At 56.9% G+C, this 25,716-nt stretch overlaps 10 protein-coding genes across 10 annotated transcripts; 5 read left to right on the top strand and 5 right to left on the bottom strand.

Moving 5' to 3' along the window:
• Nucleotides 1-716: 716 nt before the first annotated feature.
• L226DRAFT_503399 (glycoside hydrolase) lies at nt 717-2,215 on the top strand. Its single transcript, XM_067677932.1, has 3 exons — nt 717-1,104; nt 1,171-1,629; nt 1,689-2,215. The coding sequence occupies exons 1-3, from the start codon at nt 907-909 to the stop codon at nt 1,995-1,997; spliced, it is 966 nt and encodes a 321-aa protein (XP_067539295.1). The 5' UTR covers nt 717-906; the 3' UTR covers nt 1,998-2,215.
• L226DRAFT_598555 (uncharacterized protein) lies at nt 1,742-3,978 on the bottom strand (the record flags this gene model as incomplete). The annotated part of the gene is made up of 6 exons (XM_067685656.1): nt 1,742-2,434; nt 2,492-2,610; nt 2,666-3,044; nt 3,096-3,215; nt 3,274-3,708; nt 3,739-3,978. 6 exons carry the CDS (start codon nt 3,976-3,978, stop codon nt 2,207-2,209), a joined length of 1,521 nt encoding a protein of 506 aa, XP_067539294.1. The 3' UTR covers nt 1,742-2,206.
• Nucleotides 3,979-4,076: 98 nt separating this feature from the next.
• On the top strand, nt 4,077-7,651 carry L226DRAFT_503394 (uncharacterized protein). Its single transcript, XM_067677931.1, has 16 exons — nt 4,077-4,349; nt 4,407-4,552; nt 4,633-4,783; nt 4,843-4,913; nt 4,965-5,092; nt 5,146-5,448; nt 5,504-5,734; nt 5,790-6,028; nt 6,087-6,114; nt 6,167-6,278; nt 6,332-6,414; nt 6,480-6,704; nt 6,757-6,826; nt 6,881-6,951; nt 7,001-7,070; nt 7,121-7,651. The coding sequence occupies exons 1-16, from the start codon at nt 4,163-4,165 to the stop codon at nt 7,541-7,543; spliced, it is 2,538 nt and encodes an 845-aa protein (XP_067539293.1). The 5' UTR covers nt 4,077-4,162; the 3' UTR covers nt 7,544-7,651.
• Nucleotides 7,652-8,559: 908 nt separating this feature from the next.
• Nucleotides 8,560-9,546, top strand: L226DRAFT_610579 (uncharacterized protein; the record flags this gene model as incomplete). The annotated part of the gene is made up of 2 exons (XM_067686176.1): nt 8,560-8,567; nt 8,645-9,546. Exon 2 carries the CDS (start codon nt 8,653-8,655, stop codon nt 9,544-9,546), a length of 894 nt encoding a protein of 297 aa, XP_067539292.1. The 5' UTR covers nt 8,560-8,567; nt 8,645-8,652.
• Nucleotides 9,547-9,751: 205 nt separating this feature from the next.
• Nucleotides 9,752-12,762, bottom strand: L226DRAFT_503391 (ribosome biogenesis protein tsr1). The gene is made up of 9 exons (XM_067677930.1): nt 12,615-12,762; nt 12,504-12,564; nt 12,175-12,454; nt 11,609-12,119; nt 11,084-11,550; nt 10,776-11,028; nt 10,552-10,722; nt 10,290-10,500; nt 9,752-10,230 (listed from the first exon to the last, which is right to left on the bottom strand). The coding sequence occupies exons 1-9, from the start codon at nt 12,654-12,656 to the stop codon at nt 9,860-9,862; spliced, it is 2,367 nt and encodes a 788-aa protein (XP_067539291.1). The 5' UTR covers nt 12,657-12,762; the 3' UTR covers nt 9,752-9,859.
• Nucleotides 12,763-12,941: 179 nt separating this feature from the next.
• L226DRAFT_551309 (uncharacterized protein) lies at nt 12,942-15,612 on the top strand. The gene is made up of 3 exons (XM_067682808.1): nt 12,942-13,383; nt 13,459-14,334; nt 14,391-15,612. Exons 1-3 carry the CDS (start codon nt 13,120-13,122, stop codon nt 15,471-15,473), a joined length of 2,223 nt encoding a protein of 740 aa, XP_067539290.1. The 5' UTR covers nt 12,942-13,119; the 3' UTR covers nt 15,474-15,612.
• Nucleotides 15,613-15,714: 102 nt separating this feature from the next.
• On the bottom strand, nt 15,715-16,940 carry L226DRAFT_610576 (Rpr2-domain-containing protein). Its single transcript, XM_067686175.1, has 3 exons — nt 16,643-16,940; nt 16,507-16,589; nt 15,715-16,451 (listed from the first exon to the last, which is right to left on the bottom strand). Exons 1-3 carry the CDS (start codon nt 16,918-16,920, stop codon nt 16,117-16,119), a joined length of 696 nt encoding a protein of 231 aa, XP_067539289.1. The 5' UTR covers nt 16,921-16,940; the 3' UTR covers nt 15,715-16,116.
• A 263-nt stretch (nt 16,941-17,203) lies between these two features.
• L226DRAFT_457325 (uncharacterized protein) lies at nt 17,204-18,372 on the top strand (the record flags this gene model as incomplete). Its single annotated transcript, XM_067675360.1, has 2 exons — nt 17,204-17,861; nt 17,885-18,372. 2 exons carry the CDS (start codon nt 17,204-17,206, stop codon nt 18,370-18,372), a joined length of 1,146 nt encoding a protein of 381 aa, XP_067539288.1.
• Nucleotides 18,373-18,936: 564 nt separating this feature from the next.
• L226DRAFT_532037 (carbohydrate kinase) lies at nt 18,937-20,096 on the bottom strand. Its single transcript, XM_067680186.1, has 2 exons — nt 19,814-20,096; nt 18,937-19,602 (listed from the first exon to the last, which is right to left on the bottom strand). The coding sequence occupies exons 1-2, from the start codon at nt 19,907-19,909 to the stop codon at nt 19,027-19,029; spliced, it is 672 nt and encodes a 223-aa protein (XP_067539287.1). The 5' UTR covers nt 19,910-20,096; the 3' UTR covers nt 18,937-19,026.
• Nucleotides 20,097-22,671: 2,575 nt separating this feature from the next.
• On the bottom strand, nt 22,672-25,165 carry L226DRAFT_457721 (uncharacterized protein; the record flags this gene model as incomplete). The annotated part of the gene is made up of 4 exons (XM_067675392.1): nt 22,672-23,635; nt 23,807-24,510; nt 24,710-24,782; nt 24,843-25,165. 4 exons carry the CDS (start codon nt 25,163-25,165, stop codon nt 22,672-22,674), a joined length of 2,064 nt encoding a protein of 687 aa, XP_067539286.1.
• Between the last annotated feature and the right edge of the window lie 551 nt (nt 25,166-25,716).

The following is a 25,716-nucleotide window of genomic DNA, read 5'->3' as shown; positions in this document are numbered from 1 at the left end:
ACCTCTCGCGTCCAGGACCCGGCGGGCACCTTCGTTCGACGTCCAGAGTTCTGCCTTGACCTCGACCTGCTATTTCTACAACCTGACTTTGATGCTCTACCAACAACGTTATTATAATTTAGTTGAGAGCTTCTTTCTCAGTTCCCATGCTAATTCTCTAATAATAGCTCAATGTTGAACCGGGCCTGATCAGAGCTGGCTACAATCAGTTGAACTACGCCTCGTCGTTGAGTTTCCTCCCTGTGAGTTTTCCGGACATCACAATGGTGACAGCAGCGGCATGATGTGGATCATGGTTCACTCAGCCCCATTAATACAGGATCAGGACTGGCGCAGCAGCGCACATCGCTGTCTCGATGGATGGCACGCGTAGGCTCCACTGCGAAGAAGCAATCCATCTAACCAGCCAAACCAGGGTCCTCTTGGCGCGGCTGCAGTTGAATAGACAAGGTATTCCATCGCAGGACCTGACCTTGAAGCCTTTTCCCAGCCGGAGGCGGCGTACTTACTCTGATGTGTGATATTTCGGCAGTACCCCTGTAGCGCGAGATGAGCGCGCCACCGGACGTCGTTTCGGACACCGTTTCAGCCCGCGATGGAAATTGCGCAATGCCATCTTGTAGCCGGGCGCAGCGCCATTGAAGCCGCTGCGACGACCACGCGGGCCCATACGGGTCTGGACGGGTATGCGTTGCCCACTCGGCCACAGCCTCGTTCGAATGTTGATGCAGGTGAGCGGGGTGATGAACCACCGTCGTCTAAGTGGATGTATAAAAGGTAGGCTCGTCGGTGCTGGTGAACTCCACCCCCTTCTTTCATTACTTACTTTCGTCTTCACATTTCTCAAGTCCGCTAGTCGGCTTTTTTACATCCACGCACTTCATTTCTTTGTTTAACGTCCCAGAGATGTTCTCCTTCACCCGCATGATCTCTTCCGTCTCTGCCGCGCTGGCGCTGGCGTCCGTGAGCAGCGTTCTTGCTGCTCCCGTTCAAACGAACGTCTCGCCTCTGGTGTCGCGTGCTACGGCACCGAGCCCGGCATTCGTCATCTACACGGACAAGTTTGTCTCCGCGGATGTGCTGCCCCCAGCTACTCAGCTTGCGGTGAGTGTCTGACGTGCATCCTATTGTGACGAGGGACAATGATCACTGATATGCTGTCTTGTTCAGGGCTACAACGTCGTTGCGCTGTCCTTCCTGACGCTCAACGGCGCGCTCGACCAAGCTGGCGCGTTCGCTGCGCTGCCCGCCGACCAGCGTGCGGCCAAGAAGGCCGAATACGCTCAGGCGGGCATCAACATCATCGTCTCTGCGTTCGGCGAGACAGACAAGCCGACGACTCAGGGCGCGGACCCGGTCGCAACGGCAAACACGATGGCGCAGTTCGTAACCGCAAACCAGCTGGACGGCATCGACGTCGACTACGAGGACTTGGATGCGATGAACAAGGGTGATGGCGCGGCTGAGGCGTGGGTGACCAGCTTCACCCAGACCCTCCGCCAGACCCTGCCCCAGGGCCAGTTCATCCTCACGCACGCACCGCTGGCCCCCTGGCTCTCGCCCAACCAGCAGTTCGCTGCTGGCGCGTACCTCACGATCAACAAGAACGTCGGTTCCATGATCGATTGGGTGAGCCATCCGCCTTCCAGAATGCTTCTTGCAAATTGCTGATTACCGCCTCTTTGCAGTACAACATCCAGTTCTACAACCAGGGCCTCTACACGGATTGCGAGGGTCTCTTGAACACGTCCGGCGGCGCCTTCCCTGGCTCGTCCGTGTTCGAGATCGCGGCCAACGGCGTCGACCTCAACAAGCTCGTCATTGGCAAGCCCGGCACGGCTGCCGATGCGACCAACGGGTTCATCGACCCCGCGACGCTCGGCACTTGCGTCGACCAGGCCAAGGCCAAGGGCTGGAGCGCAGGTGTCATGGCGTTCCAGTTCCCCGACGCCGACGCTGCCTGGATCAAGTCCGCCAAGGGCACCTCCTTCCAGTAGACGACTCGACTCGCCCACATCCCCGTCGACCGGTGTGATGACGACTCACGACGAAAGATTCCACTCATTCATGCGCGGGGGGGACGTCTCCTCATGACCTACAACACGATGTATTATGATGTGTAACGATTGTAACGTAATGGAGTTATCTTTTGGGGTCATTTTCTTCTGTGTGATCATTGGTTGCGCACACTCGTGTCGCTAAGAGTTTAATGGGGGTCATTCATTGCCTTCTGCACCTCAAGCTTCTCTAGTACAGCCCTATGCAAGCTAGACTGGGTGTGGCGTGCCTGCTTCCCCTTCGCCTTTTGGCCATCGGACGTATCTGTTGTGGACCCAACAGATTGGGTAGACGGTCGGTCGTCTGCTTGCCGTGCGGCAGTCGACGTCAGATAGGACGGTACAACGATCGGAGTTGCTCGCGGTGGTGGTGGCCACTATTCAGTTAAATGATCAGCGTTCGTCGACAGAATGCCGAATACTGAGTTCCTTACACCGCGATTGGGCTGGTTGAAGTGTAATGCTGCCCATGGGGGATATTCCCGCTCCAAGTGGATGATGTGGTCCTCAAGGAACTTCAGACGGTCGAGCAGTGATTTCGGAGGAGACGGGACTGAAGTGCCAAATGATGAGAAAACACACGAGAAGACACCCCGGAACCCACTGACCGTAACGAATGGCAAGGTGTTTCTCGATATTCTGCAGTCGCTCATCCAGGCCTGGGTATCTCTGCGCACTTTCTTCCGACGCGTCGACGGTACTTTTGTTGCCGGCCTGAGCTGCAACCGTGTCAGGTTGACCGGTTTTCATGGTGCGCCGAAGCGGACCGTCTTCGTTCTTTGCAATGTCGTACTTCATTTGCAAGTCTCTGTTTTGCGTCTTTGCATCTGTCCGCGCGCATGACGGTATGGACGCAGACGGCGTCGAGTCCCCATTCTCGTTCAGTCGCCTGCGCTTCTCGGCGAGAGACAGAAGAAATTCATTGCGATTGGACGCGTCGTTTCGAGCACGGTTCTGCGCGAGGAAGCGAGAGATGTCTTTCGTGATCTGAGGATTCCTGTGAGGGGTTTTCGGGCTCGGCAAAAAGAATACGCGTACCGACGTCTGCGAACGGGGCGTAGCACCGTCTGATAGATGCACACAATCCAGCTTTCGTTCCTCGAGGGGACGCTCCTTGGGAGCACTCTCGTCGCCTTCAGGCCTAACTTGTCCCAGCCGCTGGGTGCAGACATAGGTATATACTTATAGGGAGCTCACTACGCACAATGAAACGTACCAGAAGATCCTTCATCAGCTCCGCGAGTGCAGTCGGCACTTTCTTTCGCTCCCACTCTGCATTGAGCACAATCATATCCGCCTCGAAGCCCCTCAATGCCTGCGTGAAGCCCAAGGAAGACAAAAAGGCCTTGATTATCGCGTCCCACTCCTTGTGGTACTCTGGCGGTGGTGTTGGAGACGGTGACGGGCTAGGTGTCTTCTCCTTCTGCTGCTGAGGGGTACTTGGAGTCTGCGCCGGTGGCTGAGGCGGGACATTGCTCTGTTGTGGGGCTGCGTAGGTATAAGGACCTCCGGATGGATATTGGTATGTGCTCGTGTTCCAAGCGTTGGCCCAGGCGTTTGGAGGATAACCATAGTAGGAGTAGTTTCCGGTAGGCTGAGACGTTCTTGGTTGGGCGTAGTAGCCAGTTTGTGCTGGATAGGACTGTGCAGCCTGCGAAGACGCGCTCGATTGGGGTGCTACAGAGAACGCAGGAGCATGCGAGCCCCCGTAGTAAGAGTGCGTCGTTGGCTGGGGCTGTACGGCGAACTGGCTGGTGTAGGGGCCCGTCGAGACCGATGGGCCAGGAGTGGGTGCAGATAGATGCGCAGAGGTCGCGCCTGGCTGTGGGGGCGTGGCCTGTGACGAAGAGGCATCCTCGCGCGCGTACGAAGTTGAGTTATTGGATGGCCCCGCAGCCGACGGCGGGGGTCCCAAGGTCATGATGGATGTTGAGGACGAAGGTCTAAATTTCTGAAAAAGGAAAATGCCGCCGCGCATGACCACAAGCGCGGGCAGGCGCGCGCCGATCACTTGTGAGTACGGTCACCGCCGTTCCATAGATCGCGCTCATCTTGTGCTCATACCTCCAACACGCTCGCCATACCTTGTCCCGCAAACTCACTTCATGGCCGTCAATGCTGCTCGCCTCTCCACGCCTGCGTTCAGATTACGGGAGGACGAGCTGCCACCAGAACTCATACTGTCCATCGAACGCATACTGGACCTCCATGCCACACCGGACACAGACCCTTTGGACAGGCTCACGAACGACTTCAATCCTGTTGGAGTTCTGAATGACTACTTCCCTGATGGTGTGTCGCGGATACGCTATAGGTCTCCGGGAATGCTGGACTGAGGGCGTTACACAGAGGCTGCACTCGGACAGCTCGAGGCTGTACAAGCCAAGCTGGCACAGAATGAACGCGAGCTGCAGGCAGAGATAGACACGTTGCGCGAGGAGTTGCGGAAGGACCAGGACCCGAGCAGGATGCAGCTCATACAGGAGATGATTTCGGTGAGTACCCTAGCCGTCATGGCGTTCATGGCGAGGGAAAGGGTCGAGACAGACAAGTGGGCCTTACGCCGGCAATACAGGACCTACTAGGGCAAATGTCCCGCATCCGCGAGAAGGCGACAGAGTCTGAAGCGGTCGTGCGGAACATCACGAAAGAGATACAAGTTCTCGACTTGGCAAAGAAGAACCTCATTTTGAGCATGACTACTTTGAAACGGCTGCAGATGCTTGGTGCGTTAGCTGTTCTCAGTACTGTGGCTTTGAGGTTAAAACATCGCGCCTCTGCTCAGTGAACGCTCTGAGCCAGCTAGAAGACCAAATCAAGGAACGAAAGTATCAAGAAATCGTTCACTCACTCGCGGTATGTCGAACCGCTCCCATGTGGGTGAAGATCCTTTAACATTGCACACAGGCAGTCAAGCAAATAGGCGCGTCGTTCAAGCCATATATCTCTGTACACCGGATATCCCAACTGTGGCGCCGGATACAAGAGATACAGACCGAGCTGCGGTCCATGGTCGAGGCTGACTGGGACAAGTTGTACGCCCACCCCCTATCAATCAACCGCGATGTCCGTTCACAGTACTACCCAGCTATATGCAGGATCCTGCGAAGCCAATCAAACCTTCAATTGTCGCGGACGCTTGTCTCGTTCTCGATGTCCTTGGGCCCGAGGTTCGCTCGCAGTTCGTTGAGCGGTACGTTGCGCTAGAGCTCAAGGAGTATCGACGGATATTCCGTGCAACCGATGAAGCCGGCCAGCTCGACAACCTGTCGCGCCGGTTCGCTTGGTTCCGACGGCTGCTTCATACACACGAGACGGAGCAAGGACGCGTATTCCCCGCGGAGTGGAGGGCCGGCTGGTACTTGACGGCCAAGTTTATCGAGATCACAAGGTCAGGAGCTCCCCTCCTGGCACCCCTCATCCGTATGAATTATGATTTGCCGTAGAGATGATATGACCGCTTTGCTGTCGAAGGAGGGCTCGAAGCTGACCGTGAAGCAGCTCCTCGATACTCTGGCCGAGACCATGGAATTTGAGGCGTCCATAACGAAGAAGTACTCCACACCTCTTCGCGAGATCCTTAAGGCTACAACACCCTCGAATGCTACGCGGCCTCCGAAACCAATCACATCTGCCTTTGAACCTCATATGGGCGTGTACATCGACGCGCAGGACAAGTACGTCGATCGTCTCAGCCATGCCTTTACGCGGTTGACCAGAGTCCTTGGCTAGAGTTCTTTCCGACATGCTGTCTCAGTACAGGGGCTCGAAGTCGCGCTCATCGCTCGAGGCAGCATCAGCTTCAAGTCATGGGGACGACGACGCCGCTCCGCCAGTGCTCGTGCTGCCATCCTCAACCGAGCTGTTCTATTTCTATGCACAGACCCTGGATCAGTGCGCACGGCTGTTCACCGGTCAACCGCTATATGATCTGTGTGCACTGTTCAAGAAGTGGTTACGTATATATGCAGGTCAGGATACCCATACTTCGCTGGTTTGGGCGATCACTCATATGCATGCACCTCTCAGAGGAGGTCCTTGTATCAAGTCTCAGAAGGTACGCTATCTCCATGTAGGTAGCTATACCATGCTAACGGATCCACATGAAGACCCACCACTTTCGGCAGGAAGTCCATGGAAATGCGCTATGACCCCTCAGAGCTGAAGAATGCATGCACACTCATCAACACAGCTGACTATTGCCAAACGACGGCTTTAGAGGTCCGTCAACAGAGTTGTACATATATCTATGACCCTACTCATGCGCATCATAGCTCGAAGAGAATATACGGGACAAGTGCGACGAAGCATACAAGGAGAAGATCACGCTTCAGGAAGAACGCGACCAGTTCGTCAGGTAATGACCTCTGACCCATGTACACCGGTTCATCGGACTGCGTGCTGACGCTCTTTATTTTGAAGTGCCATCTCAGCAGCCATCGGAGTCATGCTCCGCGAGCTAGAGTCTGCGTGCGAGCCACATCTCACGACGGTCTCACGCACATCATGGACGAATGTGAAGCTTGTCAGCGGACAGTCGGCGTACGTGCAGGACCTGGTCAATGCAATGGAGCAGGTTGCGGAATTGGTTAAGCCACTAGTTGAGCAGAAGAAGTACCTAAGGAACTTCTTCGACAAGGCCGCGAGGTAAGTAGCTGCGCGAACTCCCTCTTGTGTTAGGATGTTGACCCTGGTGCAGCACGATTCTAGCCAAGTTCACTAATGCGTTGGTGAAGAGCCGTCCGTTGTTGGAGATCGGTGCTGAACAGGTACTTAGCTGACGACAAGAAAGCAGATCCGAGGCTGATAGTTCGTTTTTGTAGTTGCTGATTGACCTACAAGCCATTAAGGCTTGCCTGTTGAAGATTCCAGGGGAGGCACTGTCCACATCCAAGTTAGTATAGGTCCAACATACGCGACTTCCGTTTCTGATCTATATCCAGTTACACAAAGAGCGTGTCGAAGAGCACGACAAGATTGGAAGCCCTGCTCAAGGTCATCATGACCCCAGTGGTATGTCCAACTGATCTCACGATTGTCCTTGCTCTTACGTGCCGTACCAGGATCCACCCGAGGGTTTCATCCTCAACTACACTCTCGTCATCGGCGACGCCTCGTTCTCGAATTTCCAGAAGATACTGGACCTCAAGGGCACGCCCAAAGCAGCGCAGAATGACTTGCTCGACTCCTTCCTCACTATCACGAGCACGAAGCCCGAGCTTGAGAGCACTTCCTTCCTTTCTTCGCTCGACATGGACCCCGGCTCCGTTGCCAACCTCACGAGTCCCGGGAGTAGCAGGGTGACACTGCTACAGGGCGCGACGGGCGAGAGCATCCTGGCTGCGCTGTCGTCCCCGCCCCTGACGACGGCACAGTCGGGCGGGTCGGACTCTACGACGAGGTCGGACCAGACAAGCAGGACCTTCTCGGAGTTCAAGCGGTTTGTGAGCTTTGGGCTCAGGAGAGAGACTCTGCCACCCCCGTGATCAATTTGTTCGTCGAGGACATTGGATATTTACTTAATCTGCTTTTGTTGGATCACGTCACTTCAAGGTACAAGGTGCTACAGTGCACCTACATTGCATCGTTTCGGCTCTATCTTCATGACATGATCTTAGAGCCCATTGATTCTTTCGTGAGAGGATCCCAGGGAAGTACACTGGGATGGTTATGTCGGCATCGCCTAGGTAAGCTGGAAAGGTATCGTAATCCCTTGCAATGTTGGGAGCCTTTGATCTCCTCCCTCAGGGCTTCCTCTTTTCCCCCAACGATAACAACCACGCTGGTCAGGGAGTCTACCGACCGTAAGTATGTCCCTCTCGCCCCCTTCACCGTTGATCTTCTACTCAACTTGATATTGGTGTGAGACCTTTCAGGGTCGACAACCCCTTCTCTATCCAAGCTTATTGCGCACTCTAGGAGTGCTCTCGGCTTCCACGTCTGTTACAGAGAGCATGCTCCACCACGGACGTCGTTGATTGCGAGGCCCGGGGAGTGGGTCTATGACCTTCAAGGGTCCCATGCTCCACTTTGCCTTGATATTATTGCGTGCGTCAGGTATGTGTGTGTTGGCGCCATTCCTGCAGCAGAAAATTGTATCACTGACAGATGGCCACCATGTCACAGTGGGAAGAGTACTCGTACATCCCAGGGTCGTTGTCATCTATTCTACGCGCCGTCAATACTTCCAAGCGCTAGGGCCGTGATGACTGACGCAGGACACGAAGTAAATGGACTTTTGTTTCTTCCTCGACCTCCGCGTGAGTGCACCTTGTGAGTCAAGAAGTAGGTGCACCCTACTAGACGCTTAGGTGTCCTTCCGTCGGCATCACCCGTACGTACTGATATATACCTCCGTTGCACATCACACTGTACAGCTGTAACCCTCATTCTTTCCGTCATCATCAAGACGTGGGCGTGAAGCCTTGAGGGTAGGTCACTCTCTGTCCACACATGTACTACGTACTGACTGTCCTGCACAGTCGTCAGACTTTATCAAGCTAGTAGTCTGTGCGCTTTGAGTCTTCCCACTCATCATCCTACCTCGTTCTCGACTCCTTCACTGTCGTTCTTACGCGCATATACAGAATTACCTATGACAATCATGGGAGGCTCCGACGGATCTTCCGGCGGTCCCTCAGCACCCACTGGCAATGCTGCGTTGTCAGACACCCCTCCTGTTCCCCCTTCACCGTCCCCTAACCCTGCGAAACCCTACATCCCCGCCGCTTCTATCCCGTCTATATTCCTTGTCCAGCCAAAAGACGAAGACCTACTGGACCTCAGTCGTCACAACTGGCCCAAATGGTCCAAGAAGATTCGCCGTATCCTCTGTCTGTGTCTCGGTGGGCTCCTCGGCTACGTCGACGGTCACGTTCAATGCCCTGACGCATCTATCTGGCCCGAAGAGAACAACATCTGGCTCAGCAACGACGAGATGGTGCGTTCCTTCTGCGGCCACCGCGCCGAAGGAGATGACCTGCGCCTCATAGAATCGGCATCCTCGGCGTATGACATGTGGGAGCTTCTCCGTCAACGGCACGAGCGACAAGACCCTAACGCTCAAACCTTGCTCCTCCTCGACCTCCTCAATACCCGTTTCGACTCTTCCCTCCCACTCGCCGATCAAGGTCGCGATGTGATCGAGCACTGCGAGCGTATCACCGCCATGGGATCTTTGTCTGCCAATTCCCTCGCGGTCGCGGCCCTCCTAAATATCCTTGGTCAGGATTTCAGGAACGTCGCTACTGCTTTTGTCTGCGAGCTGTCCTCGTCCGAGACGCTCACTACCGACCGCATCATCCGTCGTCTCGAGTCCGAACAACAGATCATCAATGGCCGCATCTCTTCGGGTGCTGCCCCCTCCCAGGTCAGTGGTCCGCTCTATCCGCAACGGGACCAGAACATTGCTGAGCAAACGCGCAAGAAGCGTAAGCGGAACAAGAAGTCGGCCCCAAGGCGGACTCCTCGTCCTCTTCCGCGCCTTTGAAGTATCGTGTCGTCCGCGATTCCGCGGGAAAGGCGTACTTCTTGGACGGTGACTTGGTCGTCCCGTTATCGGACGCCTCGGCTTCCCACCCGTCCACAGGGTGACTTGACGGACGATGTTCTTCCGGACTGGCTTCTCGACTCTGACTCCAGGCTTCAAACTTCACGATCGACACGATGCGTAGTCTTCAGGCGACGTGAGGTCTCCGTTCCCTGTCACGAATTGGAATGTACGAATAACTCCGCATTGTATACATAGTCTTGAACTCTCCCCTACTACGATGATACGAAATGTATGCACGACAGTTACATGTTCATTCTTCCATCGCGTCGTCGTCCCGAACCAGCTTTCTCTCGCCCTCCTGCCATACTTCGCTCCACTTGGGGTATACTCTCTTGTACAAAGACATGCACACGGTGTCCATCTGGCTGATCGGCCCGTCGAAATGCGCCTTATAGTACCCATGCGTGCCGAGCGACTCTTTGATGTGGCCCGACCGCCCGTACTTGGTGTGTAGTTGAATTGGCTTGAAGTACGCGATGTCGTCCGAGTTGAAGAACATGTACCGGATGGTCGCCGTCCGCTTGTGTATCTTGAAGGGATGTCCGGTGAGGACAATCCGCTTCGCGACAACACGCGTCGTGTCGGGGTGCAGGAAGCTGCCCATCGCGACGAGCTCCGGTGCTGCAGAGAACACGAACGTAAGTATGAGTTATTACCCAGAGACAGTCGTCGAGGCTTACCTTGTGGGTCCTCAGTCTCACGCAGGAGCGAGCAGGGCTGCTTCCCGTACACGACGGGTCCGTAGATGGTCGCGACGTCGGTGACACCATGGCGGAGGTAGCGCTCGAACTTGTGCACATTGTTTGCACCCTTGCCTCCGCCACGGGTATGTTGACTGTAGATCGGGTTTACCCGCAGACGTCGGGGACCCACACAGAGTATCAGGGGATCCTATAGCAATGTTGAATACGAGCCGCACGCGCAGAGGAATCGCCGTTGTACCTTTGATCGTACAGAGCCATCGTACTCCGTATTCCGCTGTACTGTGAAGTTGAGGACCGTCTTCTTGTGCTCGTGCTGAAGTAAGCTGAAGATTGTATACGGCCTTCCCGGAACCATCTGAGCAGCCTCTGCTGGGACATCTTTGAGGTACACCGTCACACGCGTTCCAGACTGATAGGTCGTGAGCTCAGCGCACAGCAACGAAATCACAGGTGGATGCTCACCGGTACACCGCCCTCTTCTTCTGCTCGCCGATGTACTGCTCGCTCTGTGCGCTTGAAATCCTCGAACTGGAAAATCCGCGCATAATCGCGAGGCAGGTTTTCGTACGGGTCCCATGGGCTGGTTCGGAAAGAACGCAGACCACGGTATCTTTGGAAGCGTGTACGGGCAGGGACGTCGAGAGGCGTATCAATCTCGTCGGGGAATTGGGCGTCGTCTTCTTCCTCGCGTTTACGATCTCTCCACGACTGAAGCCTGTCAACGTACGTCAGCGGAATGCGCGAAGTCGCAGCTGGGTGAACTTGCTCACTGTCGTGCCTCCTCGTCGTCATCGAGGTCTTCGAACGCGACACTCTTACCGACTTCGGTCTCCATTTCCGTGTCATCGGGGACAAGGTCCACCATCTCCTCCGCTTCTTCCATCTCGACCTCTCCGCCGTCACCATCTTCGTTGTCGCCGCCCTCGTCGTCTTTATCGTCATCGTCCAAGATCCACGCTGCCTGGTACTCGCTCGTGCCCTTCGGCACTTTGCGCACGACTTTTGGTGTGGTGCCAACCTTCGCGTCCGGGATAGCATCATGGCCGAGTCCGTTCGAGGCGCCTTGCATCTCCTCCTCCGTCGGCCAAGTTTGCTCGTTCGCCATGTCGTCGGGGTCGTTGCTGGAGACCAGCGAGTCTGCAGAGGATTCGTCTGGTTCCGCCAGCAACTGGGGCTCGACGTCCATTCCGTTGACCTGTCCGGACTTGGATTGTCTCGGGAGAGGAGCGGATACAATCTAGAAGTCCAGATCAGGATGCAATGGAAAATAACCTGGACAACGTGTGTGGGCGTACCTTGGCGATCTGATAGTCACCAAAGTTGGGAATGTGGATAAGGCGGTTGGCAGAGAGATACGTGCCGCGCACCACGCCGGTCACGCCGAGAGTGCCGTCTGACCATTGAACCCTCTCGCCAAGGATCCAAGAACGGTCCTCTCTCCACCTGACATCTGAAGGCTTGCCCTCACAGATCGCCCTCACGGTGTTGAGGGTGTCCGCGCCATGGTGCATATCATATACCCTCGTCTGGCTGGGTACGAAGTATTGGATGAACGACAGCAGCGACTTCATGACTCCGGACTTCTCCTTGGTGTCCATAGGTTCATCAGAAGATACAACGGTCACGACTTCTGGGAGACCTTGCGCCTGAAGCGTGCGGAGAAGCGTGTCTCCCCACTTATCGACTTCGACATTGGGCGAGAGGACGAAGATGACATAGTCCGCAACCTTGCATGCATCAAGTGCGGCGTACACCTGGCGATAGGGCAGGGGGATGAACTGGACGGATGTCTTGAAGCGGTCTGCTCTGCGATCGTAACCTCAATCGGGAGAACGAGCCGAAGAACGAAAAAGATGCGCACCTGAGCTTCTGCAGTCCACTAACAGCATCATCCTCCAAAGTACCATCGATCGCCTGCGCTAGTTTTGCAGTAACATCCAGCGCCTTGACGTCCTCCGTCAACGGGATGACCGCGACAATCCTGGGTGCACCGTCCGGTCCGCTGAAGATGCGGGTGGCTGAGATGAGGCTCTGGCGCTTTTTGATCTGGGCTTGCTTCGCGTTGTTGCGGCGGTTGATGCGAAGCTGGGCTGCAGTATGCGAACCCGGACTGGCCTTCGGAGACTCGCGTTGTATCCGACCTGGCATGACTCTGAGTGATCAGGTCCGGCACAGATGGTGTGTGCTCACCTTTCGCCGCCTCCTTTAGAGAGCCTTTAGAAGCATGCTTAGACTTGAAAGGCTTGTTTTTCTGCGCAAGTCTCAGCCTCGGTGAATCTCCTCCTTCAGCGACTTACTCACTTGCTTGAGCGAGGCTCTGTGGTGATGGCCTGCCTCGGTCATGTCTAGTGCTTAGGGAATTGTTGCGCTTTGAGGACAATCAAATTCGAGCCAAGTATGGTGGTAGCTCCCAGTTGCATCCGATGGCCTCAGGCAGTACGGTTAGAAGTAGAACAGACAGGGATCTGCCTGGATCTGCTTGCAGTACTCGATCATCTCCAGATTCCACGAAATTTTTATCTTATCTTTACCATGTGGAAGACTTCATCTTATCTTATCTGCTTTAGATGGTGATGCGGTCATGCATGGCGGAACGACCGTGAAGGTGCTCAGACTCATCCAGGTTGCGCTTGTAACCCTATATCACTTCCCGAAACCCATGAAACCGTCTTGGTTCTATACTATGCCACTTTTCTGCACGCTATAGGAGTCAGCTACACCGCACGTGCTGAGTGAGACATATATTTTCAACGCCATACAACTCGTATAATCGTTCTACAACCTACAACCTACTACCCTTTAACCCATGCAGGCAACAGCTTCTCCCACCATCCATGCGCCTCCCGGAACAACAGCATATCTTTCTGGACTGGTGGCTCGTGCAGTAGCATCTCACCCTGACCTACCTATCGAGCCTATTATTCTGCAGAGCCTACTCCTCTGTCTCATTGCCCAGCCACGCTTGCCCTTGGGATCTGTCAAACCTGATCGATATACGGGCCCAGGAGTGCATCTAATCTTGAGAACGAAGGAGGAGGACGTGGGAGTTGTGGTCAATTTGGTTGCGCTGGTGAGTATTGATCTTATGCCTCGGTATCGAGCCGTTCGCGAGGGACCAGCAATCGACTGAGAGGACGCTCCCTAGACACTGCAGCACATCCTCGGAGTGTCTACCCACAAGCATAAGATAGCTCAGAAGGCGCATCTGCCTTCTACACCCTTACGACTGAAGGCGCAAAGACCGACTCCTCACGTCTCTACCCAAGGAGACCGCCCGGACGCGCTCCTACGCTCCCTCTTCTTCCGGCGCCCACCCCATACCTCGTTCTCTTCCAACAGAAGTGGCACTCCTCGACCACGCGGTGGAAATAGCATTGATGCGACGCCGCGGTCAGGATCCATCCCGCTCGCTGGGCAGCCCAAGAGCCCTCTAGTTACCGTCGGACACGCTCCGCAACGCTCTGCGTCGTTCCCCCCACCAAGCACTGACGGAGAAGACGAAGACGATTATTTCGACGCCTCGTCGCTAGCGTCCTCTCGGCGTCCATTACTTGGCGGCCGTACTCCCGCCTCGACCATGCGATCTCGAGGGTCGAGAGGCCGCCCGAACGCACAAAGGCTGAAGACGGATCCACTCCCTCTTTCATCGTTGTTCACACCTCCGGGAGAGGAACTGGAGGATTTGAGACAGCCAACGCCATCTTCTGTGAACACTATCCGTGCGCAGCAGAGCGCTGCCGCGAGTGAGCGGACGAACGAGTCGGGCGGGACTGCGTCCGCTCTACCAAAGGCAGTGGTCGTGTCTGGGCTGGAGCATGCCACAACACCGTCTCAAAGAGCGCTCATGCGCGTTCTCACTGAGCGGAGGCTCGTGTTCGATAGGTATGATGATGAGGACGCCGGCTCCTCGGGAAGAGATCCTGACATGGAAGATGGGGTATGGAATCTTCCTGATGGCTTCATAATGGTCTACGTATGCAAGCTGGACCCACACGAGCGGCCTGCGATCCTGAATGGCCTGGTAAGAATTTCCTGTCATACGTTCCAGTAGCGGCTGTCTCTAATGAATGAACAAAGGTTGACAGGTTCTCCATGAGCGCAGACGTTTCGCTGCAGCCGGCCGTACGACAGAGCTACCTTGCTTATCGCGCTGCTCACACGCCAACACCGCGGGGGACGCCCATGGTTTCACCACTCGCTCTGCCTCATAACGGACATGCATATTTCGCTTCCCAAACGCCAGTGCACCAATCACCAGCCCGCCGTACGACACCGCTGCCGACACCCGCACCACCCGCACCGCCAGCCTTACCTGCATCTGAACTTGCCTACCTCCGCACTCTAGCAAGACCTCACCCCGTTGCGGCTCCGATCTTTTATCCTTCCGTGCACGCGAACATTAAATTCCCCTTACCCGCATCTAACCAGCAGCGCGCTCCGCCGTATGCAGGGCTGCACCCCTCGCTGGACATGTACATACTCGATCTGTTCTCCGCTACACGTCATCATCCCGCTCTGGACGGCACGTTGCTAACGATGCGCGCACATGCAGACGCGGAGGCTCTGGCGCGTGCGTTCCGAGTGCTCAATGGCGACACAATCGGGGCAGCACTGGTGTACCACGAGGCCCGAATGGGCGATCGCGAGACGGCAGCAGAGAGCCTCGACAGCAGCAGCTGGGTTGACGGCGACTCGGCAGCATGGCGGAGTGCTGACAGCCTCGCGCAGCCAAAAGAGAACGGGAAAGTCGAGAAGGGCTCAGAGGAGTCCGCCTCGGCGCTGGGGAATGGCATGCATGGAGTACGGCTCCGGGTCGACAACGAGGACGGCTTTCGCTCGTTCTCGGGAGGGTTTGGGGAGTACCTCGACGGTAACGAGGCCGAGCTGTCTCCTGCGGAAGCACTCGACGCGGCGATTAAGAGAGCATGGCCAGAGGTTTGGGACGTGTCGGAGGAGGACGTGGCGAGGATCTTTCCGAGAGTGGTGTCGCATCGGCTGAGGGTGCGCGATGGCCCAGACGACGAGATCCTGGGGAGCGTGATGTGGCCTGCTATTCCCGTGGAGGGTGGGGCGGGAAAGGAGGTCGCGAATGGGGTGAAGCTAGGTTGGGAACGGAAGAGCGTGAAGGAGATTCTGGTGCGGGTATTGGCGGATGTATGAGGCTTGGTGTTTCTGAGCGTGATTTTTTCGTGGACAATGATGGATATAGATGCCCTAGAAGAACGTTACTGCAAATGTGCGAAGACGTGAGGCGTTGTTGCAGGTAGGGCCATACAATCCAGCCATGCGCTTCGGACGGTGCTGGTAACATACAGCAACACAGAGTGTACGCATATCTCGTCGTGCACGACCCATCACCAATGTCGCCCGATGTATTTTGAGCAACTATCATCATCATTGTAGCATGCAACAGCCCATGCGCATAGACTGACTTTGCTTTAAGGGGTACAAGTAAATTGCATCTACGATAGCATACAACACGAACCGAGTTACCGAGCTCAGGGCCATGATCGTGATGTTCAAGTGAGTACTTAGGTAGGTTCCGCGGATCCACAGCCGCTCAAAAGATTAGCCCCAGAACAAAAGACGATGGATGCTGGAGCGTGGAGAGTGTGTCTAGAAGACGATTCGCCATCGGCGAAACTCAGACAGTCTCCACAAAGCTTCAGGCCCGGCACGAAGGTAGCGCACTCGCGTGGTAGAGCTCTCCGTGTTCACAAACAGAGAGGGATGGGGAGATGTTGCTGGCGGGTGGAGGGGGGTGTACGTGCGCGGTTGACTGTCGTCGAGGGCTCCCTAGGGGCTACTCGGCAAGAATCTCGTTGCCTCGGAATACAACATGGCCTTTGCGCTCGAACAACGGTGGGAGACGGGCAGCCGGATCCCGTTTCTTTCGGGATTTCGTCTTCTCTCCCATGGTGGGTTGGGGTGCTGTCGGTGCGGGGTCGACGGCCATTGTGTCTACGCTTGCGGTTGCAGAGACAGAGCCAGACGTGGACGGGACGGCTGCGCCGTCGGCGGATGACGCTTCCTTCTGAGGTTGAGCCTCCGGATCGAAAACAGGAGGGGCAGGGATGCGTCGTGTGGCGTTGCATGTCATGCAGATGTATACAACAGCATGTCCATGCGAGCTCAGGGCTGTATTCGGATGTCAGCAGATTGAACGCAGGTACCGCATGGACACAGGACGTACGTCTAACGCGCACCGAGGCTGTAGAGCCAGGTATGAGGACAGTGTCACACTGCTTGCACAGTGTCCGCTTGATCGACGGATCCCTGGAAGGAGTATGTCAGAATGACGCCAACATAATCGGGCTGATGCCAACTACATTCTAACCATAGCCTTCTGGCCAACAATGCGCATCGAACCGATGTAGCACCTCGACAGTTCCGCCGTGCTCTTCGGATGCCTTATAGTATTTTTCTTCTTCGACTTCCCTTTGGGAGGCTGAGCCGGTGCATTGCTCGATGACGATGCTGCTGGCGAGGAGATGGTGTTGAGATATGTGCTGGCCTGGTAGAGGAAGTTGATGCGCTGGATGATATCCCTGTTTGCGACGCTGTGGAGGTTCGCCGCAGGGCCCTGGTTCTTGTCCTTCTTGCCCATGGCCGCTATCGAGCTCGAGGTGGGCCGAGTGGAACGGAGAAACTGCGGGGACGGAGTGTGGGGGTGCCGTGGCCGGAAAAGGAAAGGAGGTAAATAGCCGACAACAGGGGTGTATACGTGGTCGGTACGTGTCCACACCGCTTCTCAACGACCACCACGTACTCCCGCAGTTCCTTCCAGCAGTCTGCCCGCCTACAAGACCAGTCTCTTCTCTTTCTGTTCGACCACATATCCCCCCGCATACATCCACGACCACGACCCAGTCATGAAACGCCCCGCCGACATGGACCTCTCTTTCCCATCACCACCATCCACAGAGGCTCAGTCGCCTGATTCCCACACAGACGACTTGCCGTCAGGTCCCCCTCGCAAACGAGCCCGCTCTGAAGTTACCCCGGAGGAGCGTCGAGAGGCTCGCGCACACCGCAACCGCATCGCTGCACAGAACTCCCGCGACCGCCGAAAGGCGCAGTTCGCATATCTCGAGCACCGTGTCCAGGAGCTCGAGGAAGAGAACAGGCAGTTGCGCGCCGGCATGGGTCTTACCGAACTATCACCACGTCCAACAGAACAGAAAGACGAAGAGCGCGAGAAGGACAGGGCTAGAGAGAAGGAGAACGAGGAGCTCCGGCAGAGGATCAAGACTCTCGAGACGGGGTGGGAAGCAGTCATGAAGGCGCTTGCCGCCTCTGGCCTTCCACTCAACGTCCCCTCTGCACCCTCATCTTCATCCTCGACATCTCCTTCCTCGAACCCCTCCGCACCAGCTACGTCAGGTCACCTTCCCACGACTACATTCCCCGTATTCGTGCCCCAATCACCAGTATTCCCCATCTCACCCGCACCTTCACACACCTCTTCCGGTTCCAGCACCCTCTACGATTCTGACGACTTCGATTCCACTCGCCACCTAGCACGGGTGGCGACCACCGATGCCCCTCGTTTATCATCGGTGCCCCTGCAGCGGGTGGATCGGACTCCTCGTCAAATCGTCTCCAGCTGGACCTCAACATCCCCACTCCCGCATCATATCCGCAGACCATCCACATTGGCGACGCGCCGTCAGCGGTGGACGAAGTCGCCATGGACGATCTCTTCCGCGAAATCCTTGCGCCTTCGCCCGTCTCGCCGACGGTCCCTCTACCTGCTGGCCCTGCGCCCGCCCGGTCCCGATCCCAGTCGATATCCGAGATCCAATTGGCCCCGCCTCCCGCGGCGCCAATGAGCACGACCCCCGCTCTGCCGGAGATCGACTGGGAGAGTGAGGTTGAGATGCAGAGACTGCTGGCCATGCTCCCCGTGGTCCAGCCAGACGCAGCACCTATGGACGCGGGCGCAGGTTTGCCTCAGGATGACTTCCCTTCGGCACTCGACTTGGAGCTGAACGGGTGGGATCTGGCGGGCGCAGCGACTGCCCCGCTCGGTTCGATGTCGTCCGTGAGCGTGTTCTGATAGCCTCCCCGTGAACATTATGGTCTTTATGGTATGCGTCTAGGGTCAATCGCCGTCTCTATGTTCCTTCCTCTATTTATCGTCAAGATCTCTCCATACGTCTCCTCTCCTTCCTCTATGATCTCTCATCTCTTGTCTTACCAGGGACAAAATCCCGTTCACCTCACCCTTCCGCGTTCTTCCATCCCCACTCTTCATTACTTCGCTATTCCTTTGTTCCCAAGCGGTTGCGCTTTGCCGTCATGTCCTGCTTAGCTTGTACTTGATGCTAGTCTCCCTCCCCTTGGGTTCGCCGTTCTCCCCTCTTGGGTCGATGAATTGCGAGCTTCTTGGGCGGTGAGCGCTCGAGTGTCGGCGAGGTTGGGGTGTATGGTGGGGTTGCGATTCGTGAGGGCCAGGTTGTCGTGTTGTGATGACATTTATAACTACGTACTCCAAACTCTCTCATGTACGTATCGTAAACGTGGAGGAATCGGAAGTGGTTCGGTGTTTGGGAACGTCTTGCGTGGCTTGAAGATTGTATACGCTCTCGTCTGCTTCAGAATTGTTCGCGAACATGTCGCGTGCGACAGTCTTCCGTTGCAGACCTCTATTGTAGGCTGTGTGTGATGATACAAGTGGTATGCTTACTTAGATACGTTCAACGATATGTCTCTAGAGCGGTTCGGGCAAGAGCTTGCTCAGCTCTCGTATCGCGATGTCTGCCTGCTCCTCCGTCGACGCCTCTAGCGGCACGACCACAACCCCATCCTCGCCCTCCGGGCTCTCCAACGTCTGCAGCTGGCTGTCCAACATGCCCGGCTTCATATAATGGCCCTCGCGCTTCGATATCCGGTCCATGATGACCTCCCTGCTTCCCTTGATGTACACAAAGTACGCGGGAAGGCGATACGGCGCGGGCGGCTCAAGGTGCTCGGGCAGCTGCAAGCCAGGGGGCGCACGCGTCCCGCGGAGGATGTCGCGGTAGTACCCGCGCAGCGCGGAGCACGTCACGAGCACCCCAGGGCGGCGCGCAAAGGACGGGTCGGCCTGCTGCGAGGCGGCCATGTGCTCGGCGGTGGTGCGGATGAGCTCGAGCCACGGCTCGCGGTCGGCGTCCGTGAGCGGGATCCCGGCGGACATCTTGGCGATGTTGGCGGCGGGGTGCAGGGCGTCGCCCTCGACGTAGGGCATGTCGAGCCGCGCTTCGAGGGCGCGCGCGAGCGTCGTCTTGCCGGTGCCTGCGACGCCCTGAGGTCCAGAAGTCCGCCCGTCCGAGGAGGGGATAGCGGGTCGCGTGGGATGGCCGGTCGACGTCGGGGAAGATCCAGGGACCGGGTGCGAGAGGCAAACGCGAGATGCGCGATGCAAGATGCGAGGTGGGATCGGGAGGTGCGGATGGGTGCGGATGGAGGTTAGCTCGCTCGTCGTGCACGGGAGTGATGCTGCGTTGCGTGCGTACCATGACGATGATGAGGATGGGGTGCTTCTTGGGCTTTGGTGCATCCGGGGCACTCGCCGCCTGCTGGTCGGGATGGTGCGTGTACGACTGGGTCATGTCTACGTTGTTGATGAATGTTTCGATGTGTCGATGTCCTGGTATCGGTGAATTTGGTATCGGTGTCGGTGTCGGTGTCGCTGGCAGCGTAGACGAGGTCGAGGTAAGTGTGCAAGTCATGTTTCGACTCCACTCACCATCGTTAGGCTCGGGACACCGATCCGTGAGTATTAGTTCATCACAACGGTGTCGATGGGCGGGGGGCGCGGCCCGCCGGTGCGCTCATACGAGTAAGCACTCGGATGAACGGTGGAAGACGGTGGAAATGCGATCGACATCCGTCCGAGTTTCCAGCGGAGCAGTTGATCGTCCGCTGAGGCTCTGCTACTGGGAAAATCCGGGGATCAGGCAACTATCTCAACAACTGCGTACATGGCGGTGAGTCGATACACCCTATGTATATGTACGCATCCGGAGAGTTTGGGGATCCTGCCATGGTCATCAATGGCCAGGGTCGCACACATGCACTTTCAGAACGCCGACCTAAAGCGCCACCAACAGATACTGTGCTTCTGCACACATATGAACATACACAGCTCCAGCGGGGCCGCTGTACCCCCGAGGTTATCTCGTCCCGTGCTGCCTGCCATATGCGTCCCCAACATCGCGAAGCCCGCAAAGAAGTTCAGTAGCAGCATTGCTCAATGAGCCCACACCGCTTCCTGGGGCTTCTGGCACGCCCGGGCCCCGCTCCGTGTGTACCGGGAACACGACGGCCGCGGCGGATCCCCCCAGTACCGGTGCTGGGTGCTCTGGCAGACTGGCAGACTGGCAGATCCTGCGCAACCGCGAAGCCTTGCCAGGCCCCGTAAATTGTAATTATGTGTCGTGTCGGCGTTCGCGGTCGTCATCCTGGCATCCTGGCCCTTGGGCTGTACATACGCGTGAACGGGCGAATATTCTGTGCAGAAACGGCATGCGTTCGCGGCGGTTGGCGGTGCTCGGGTATGTCTGACCAGTGACCAGTTGACCTGCTGCGAATTCGCGAGCCAGTCGGCGATCGAAAATGCCTGCACGGAGCCGGGAGAGGATATAAAACGATTCGATTCCAGACAGTGCGATATTGCGGTTCGGAGCAGCGGGGAAGAGGGAGGGATGATGCGTGAGGGAGCAAAAACTAAGGCTGGGGTCTACAGTACTACAGCGGGGTAACACCGTATGATCAGAGAGAGGGCTTTGTACAATATATAACAGAACAGCGCAGACCTGGCAGTGATTATAGCTGCGCGCGGATTGAGTACGAGTACGTATATCATCACTACGCGTGTGCGAGTAAGTATGTAAGACCGATAGAGACAGAGAGATCGAGGCACGAGAGTTACGAGTAAGTAGATCAGGATTCAGGGGGCAGGATGGAGAGATGGAGAGATGATTAGCTAGCAGAGACTCGAGAGAGAGAGATCCATAGTCCAGCGCGTCCGAGGCCAGGCCCGGTGCGCGCACGCCATATGCAACAAGCTCGACATCGATCGGTGACAAGACAGCAGCAGGCCAGAACGAGAGATTCGGCTGGTAGGTAGTAGTACTATAAGTAGAGAGCTAGGGGCTAGAGGCTAGAGCTAAGCGACTTTACGACCAATGACCACGGGGACCCAGACAGGCTGTGGGACTGGGGATAACGGCTATGCAGGACGCTTCGCTTCGACGTCCCTTCCGACAACCAATAGGAATGGGTAGCAGGCCGCCGCCGCTCGCACGCCCGTCCGACCGCGAGTCAAAAGTGAACATGAACGACAACGAAGAAGGAAGGCCGTGGACGAGCGCGTGACACAGGGTGAGGGGTGATAGGGCAGCATTGGGGACGTGCGGTATATCCGTAAAGAGGGTATTGGTATTACGACAGGCCGGCGCGGATATGGTATGACGATCCAGGTCTTGCAGCGAGCGGCCGGAGGGGAACCAGGGAGAGGGCAGGGAGGGCAGTGGAGGAGAGGGCAGTGGGGGGAGGCTGTGATGGATGGATGGAGGGAAGAACAAAGTACGGCGAGGGGCGGCGTGAATATGAAGAACAGGATAAGGATGTATGATACACGGAAGACCGGGATCGTCAAGATCCTTGCGGGGATGCAATGAGGGTCAGGAACAGACGATGATGGGAAGCGGAAAGATGAAGGGATGCATGCATGGAGGGGCACTGGATTGCGCGAGGTACGAGTGGAAAAAATGCAGCATAAAAGACAGATGTTGATAGACAGAGCCCGGACGTGTGGATAAGCAAAGGAGCGACTAGGAGAACAACATTGGGTTACAGCCCTTTGCATATTAGTCTGGAATTCGCGACGCGCGAATTTTTGTTTGTCCCGAACAAACATTGCCTTAACAGGTAACAACCTAAACCTCGCGTGTTTTCCTGGAGGACTTCAAGGGCGAATTTTGGCACGAAATTGAATCTAGGAAGGTCAAGGTGCAATTGTGTGTCAATTCTGAGCAGCAAGAGCCTCAGATATGCAGCACTGTGCAGCAGGATCGGGGCTGGGGACACACTGGCTCGTGCCACCGGCTGTTTTCCCTTACCCGTTAAGGGAATGTTTGTTCGGAACAAATAAAGATTCGCGCGTCGCGAATTCCAGACTAATATGCAAAGGGCTGTAGATGTCGAGCAGACGGAAAGACGGAAACTCTAAACGAGCGCAGAGTGGAATGAGTGTGAAGTCGATCGTAGGCCCAGCCGAACCTGCCCAGCAGAATTGATGGTGATGATGAAGCTCCAGAATCCGATGGTTCTCCCCTCCCAGGTGGAAACTATCGGTCGCACGCGAATACTATGACCCCTCGTGGCCCTCCACACCGGCCTCAACGGGTGCCTGTAACGATGGAAGCTGCACCGAGTTGGACGGCGGTACAGGTGGCACCGAGAAGTCGATCGCGTCGTACGCCGGCGGGGGCATCTCGTATACGCTCTCAGCATACGATACCCTCGGCGGCAGCTGCTGCACCACCTGCAAGCGAGGGTCCCGCTGAGGTAGACGTCGACCGGGGTCCTCAACCGGCATAGAGCTCGCATCCGCGTTGACGACCTGAAGCACTCGTCGGCCAGGAGGCGGAGAACGCATCCCTGACGAGCCACTCGTCCCTGGTGGGACGGGTAATGGCGGAAGCGGGGGTACGGGTGGGGGCATGTTCACGAACGAATGGGCGTCGTAGTCGGGCGCAGACTGAGTTGGGGCACGGAAGTGGCCACTCACGGTAGACGGGCCTGGCTGGGCCGACACCCGCAAGCTCTGCATCCGACCTACCATCTCGTCGCGTTCAATCCCGGACATCGTGTGCGCTGCGGCAGCATAGGGGTGGACGCTCGACGATGCCTCGTACTCCCCGAACTCGCCCGCAGAATACCGTCGTCTGCTGGCATTATTCAGTTCAGGAGCAGTTCGCGGCCGCTGACTGACACCGGCCGCGTACCCTTGCTGTTCCTGTGCAAGCTTCGGCGGCAAAGGGATGGAATGCTGAGGGGGAGGCGGTGGCGGCGGTATTACTGCTGTGCGCAGAGAGCCGCGCATGGACGCACGAGCGGCCCGTGCAGATGCGTTCGTGCTTGCACTTGCCGGGGTGGTCGGGCTTGTGGTAGGAAAAGGGGCGGAGGGGGCGGTTGCCGGAGGGGTAGCAGCAGAAGAAGAGGGGTTAGAGTGATACAACCAGGGTTGCGCGAACGAATTAGCAGGGGCAGGACCAGGCGGCGTGGGCAACTGACGTCGACCGGGTCTTACAGAGGACGTTGATGGAGAACTGGCAGATGTAGCAGGGTACGGTGATGTAGGTGCAGACGTGGGGAGGTAGGATACGGACAGTATTGCGGATGAGCCCTGAACACCAGCAGGCAACGAGAGGGTCTGAGGTGGTCGCGTGCGCGGGAGAGGTGTCAGATCGCCTTCCCCCTCCGCTTGACCCGTCTGCGACTGATTTGTGACAGCCTGCGTAGTAGAGGTAGATGAATGAGGTGAATGTGATAGCGCCTGTGGATTAGACTTCGGGCGTTCGCGTAGATGTAAGGACTCGACGTTATAAGCGAACGGGGACCCAGATGACGAGGTACCGGGCACGGGGGGCACAGGAGGAGCATCCTCCGCAGATCGTGAGAAGAACGCAGAAGAGTGGGCAGACGTCGCAGGCGTTGGAGGCGTAGCAGGTGTCGTCGGTGTAAATGGCTCACCGAGGTATGACGCACCTGAACCTGACCCAGTCGACCCGGACAACGCCGTGACCCCACTCTGCGTCTCCCAGATACCACCAGGCGAGGGGAATGTGGCGGAATGTGGCGGAGTCGAGGGCACGGTCAGGCTGAGGTCCACGGTAGGATGGTCTGGTTCTGGAGGCGCCGGCCTATGGTGGATGAGGGCCAGCCAGCGTTGGATGGTGTAGGAGCTGCTCCCGGGGATCCTCGCTTCCCGTGGACGATCCAGCCACTCTTGTACATCCGTAACCAGGAGGAAGGAGGTGACAATTAAATAGTCGAGCAGAATCGTGGGGATACCCTTGTAATTGTCTTGAGAGCGCGCTGTCTCCCTCTCGATGAGCGTGTCGTATATCTTGATCCTCGGTGGCGCACTCAGAGTTGCGGCGTCGAGGACTGCTACGGGGTTTTTTATGGCGCTCGTTACGCACTGCATGGAGGGGGGAGTTGTGGAGGTCAATCATGAATGAAGGACGTCAGAACACGGCCGGCGGAACAGCGAACAGGGGAGGTGTTTGAAGTCAATCGACACGTTGAAACGCGACGAGCAGTAAGGATGCCGAAGGGGGCGCACGAAGGGACTACAATCAGCGAGAGACGCTAGATGACGCGTGGGGAGGCGCACGTACACAGAAGCAGTTTCCAGGAATGAGCTTCCACTTCAAGCTGTTGGGATAGTGGGGGATGGTGAACTTGCGGATACTGACGGGGAGGCGGTCGACCGTGAGCGAATACAGGTAGAGCGGGAAGCGAGAGACGTACGCGGTGTTCCCGAGAGGACCACACTTGAGGAGATCCTCGGCTTCCCTCCAGCTCCCATTGCCAATCTGGACTGATCTGCCCGACTTGCCTCGTGTGCGGACAGGGTGGACGGGCCACTGGATGGTAGCGGCTTTGACGGCCTCGTCTCTGGGATGGTCGAGACGGTAGATGGTGGTGGTCTCGCCAGTAGTCTCACAGATGTAGAGGGGGTCCTTGTTCTTGTCGTCGCGGATGATGGTGTCGAGGAAGGAGGAGCCAGAGAGCTTGAGGACGGCGAGGGGCTTCGGTTTGGAGGGCTGGTCGCGCGGGCGGGAGGAGCGCATGTCACCGTCGGGAGCAAGCCCTGCAAGAACAAGCCGGGGCAAGATGTCCAGAGACGAGGACAGCCTGGCGCTTCGAACAGAAGAAGAGCGTGACAAATCGGGGGACGGGTGCGAAGGCGAGCGCGATTCCTGTGTTGAGGATGTCGATGGGCCCGCCGCTTGGGGCTGATGATGGTGGGCTGAGCGGTTGTCGGACTGGGAAAAGGAGAACGGGAAGGGGGTTATCCTCGACGAACGGGACGAACGCGGGCAGTTGGCCATCGCAGACAGGGACACTAGTTCTCCGCCGCACAGAGACCATACGCCAGCGTGGGCAAGACGGGCGAGAAGCAAGGACACTGACAGTACAAGAACGCTCGCTCACAACCAGCACAGCTCCAGCGCCCACTTCGAGCCCGCTTACCTCCTCCCCCGGCCAGCATGCTCCTCCCCATATCACTACATATTTACATCACCCCATCACTCCATCCCGACCCCCGTTCTTCGCAGAATATCCTATTGTCCTTTTCCGGGCCTGAGCCGACCCCGACACGCCCCAGCGACATGGGAGC

Source organism: Lentinus tigrinus, assembly GCF_003813185.1.
Source record: "Lentinus tigrinus ALCF2SS1-7 unplaced genomic scaffold L226scaffold_5, whole genome shotgun sequence".
Classification (NCBI taxonomy): Eukaryota; Fungi; Basidiomycota; class Agaricomycetes; order Polyporales; family Polyporaceae; genus Lentinus; species Lentinus tigrinus.
Note: the sequence above shows the minus strand (reverse complement) of the source record. Positions and strands in the feature narration are given on the sequence as shown.

Excerpts from the sequence above, each read along its gene's own strand:
- L226DRAFT_551309 (XM_067682808.1), top strand. The coding sequence starts at position 13,120 with ATGCAGGCAACAGCTTCTCCCACCATCCATGCGCCTCCCGGAACAACA. Across the intron at positions 13,384-13,458 it reads TGGTCAATTTGGTTGCGCTG|ACACTGCAGCACATCCTCGG; the intron begins GTGAGTATTGAT and ends GACGCTCCCTAG. Across the intron at positions 14,335-14,390 it reads CTGCGATCCTGAATGGCCTG|GTTGACAGGTTCTCCATGAG; the intron begins GTAAGAATTTCC and ends GAATGAACAAAG.
- L226DRAFT_503391 (XM_067677930.1), bottom strand. The coding sequence starts at position 12,656 with ATGACCGAGGCAGGCCATCACCACAGAGCCTCGCTCAAGCAA. Across the intron at positions 11,029-11,083 it reads GACGACGAGGAGGCACGACA|GCTTCAGTCGTGGAGAGATC; the intron begins GTGAGCAAGTTC and ends GTACGTTGACAG. Across the intron at positions 10,723-10,775 it reads AAGAAGAGGGCGGTGTACCG|TCTGGAACGCGTGTGACGGT; the intron begins GTGAGCATCCAC and ends ACGACCTATCAG.
- L226DRAFT_610576 (XM_067686175.1), bottom strand. The coding sequence starts at position 16,920 with ATGGGCAAGAAGGACAAGAACCAGGGCCCTGCGGCGAACCTCCACAGC. Across the intron at positions 16,590-16,642 it reads CAGAAGGCTATGGTTAGAAT|GGATCCGTCGATCAAGCGGA; the intron begins GTAGTTGGCATC and ends TACTCCTTCCAG. Across the intron at positions 16,452-16,506 it reads AGCCTCGGTGCGCGTTAGAC|CCCTGAGCTCGCATGGACAT; the intron begins GTACGTCCTGTG and ends ATCCGAATACAG.
- L226DRAFT_503394 (XM_067677931.1), top strand. The coding sequence starts at position 4,163 with ATGGCCGTCAATGCTGCTCGCCTCTCCACGCCTGCGTTCAGATTACGG. Across the intron at positions 4,914-4,964 it reads AAATCGTTCACTCACTCGCG|GCAGTCAAGCAAATAGGCGC; the intron begins GTATGTCGAACC and ends CATTGCACACAG. Across the intron at positions 6,827-6,880 it reads TGGAGATCGGTGCTGAACAG|TTGCTGATTGACCTACAAGC; the intron begins GTACTTAGCTGA and ends TCGTTTTTGTAG.
- L226DRAFT_503399 (XM_067677932.1), top strand. The coding sequence starts at position 907 with ATGTTCTCCTTCACCCGCATGATCTCTTCCGTCTCTGCCGCGCTGGCG. Across the intron at positions 1,105-1,170 it reads CCCCAGCTACTCAGCTTGCG|GGCTACAACGTCGTTGCGCT; the intron begins GTGAGTGTCTGA and ends TGTCTTGTTCAG. Across the intron at positions 1,630-1,688 it reads TCGGTTCCATGATCGATTGG|TACAACATCCAGTTCTACAA; the intron begins GTGAGCCATCCG and ends GCCTCTTTGCAG.
- L226DRAFT_532037 (XM_067680186.1), bottom strand. The coding sequence starts at position 19,909 with ATGACCCAGTCGTACACGCACCATCCCGACCAGCAGGCGGCGAGTGCC. Across the intron at positions 19,603-19,813 it reads CCATCCTCATCATCGTCATG|GGCGTCGCAGGCACCGGCAA; the intron begins GTACGCACGCAA and ends TCTGGACCTCAG.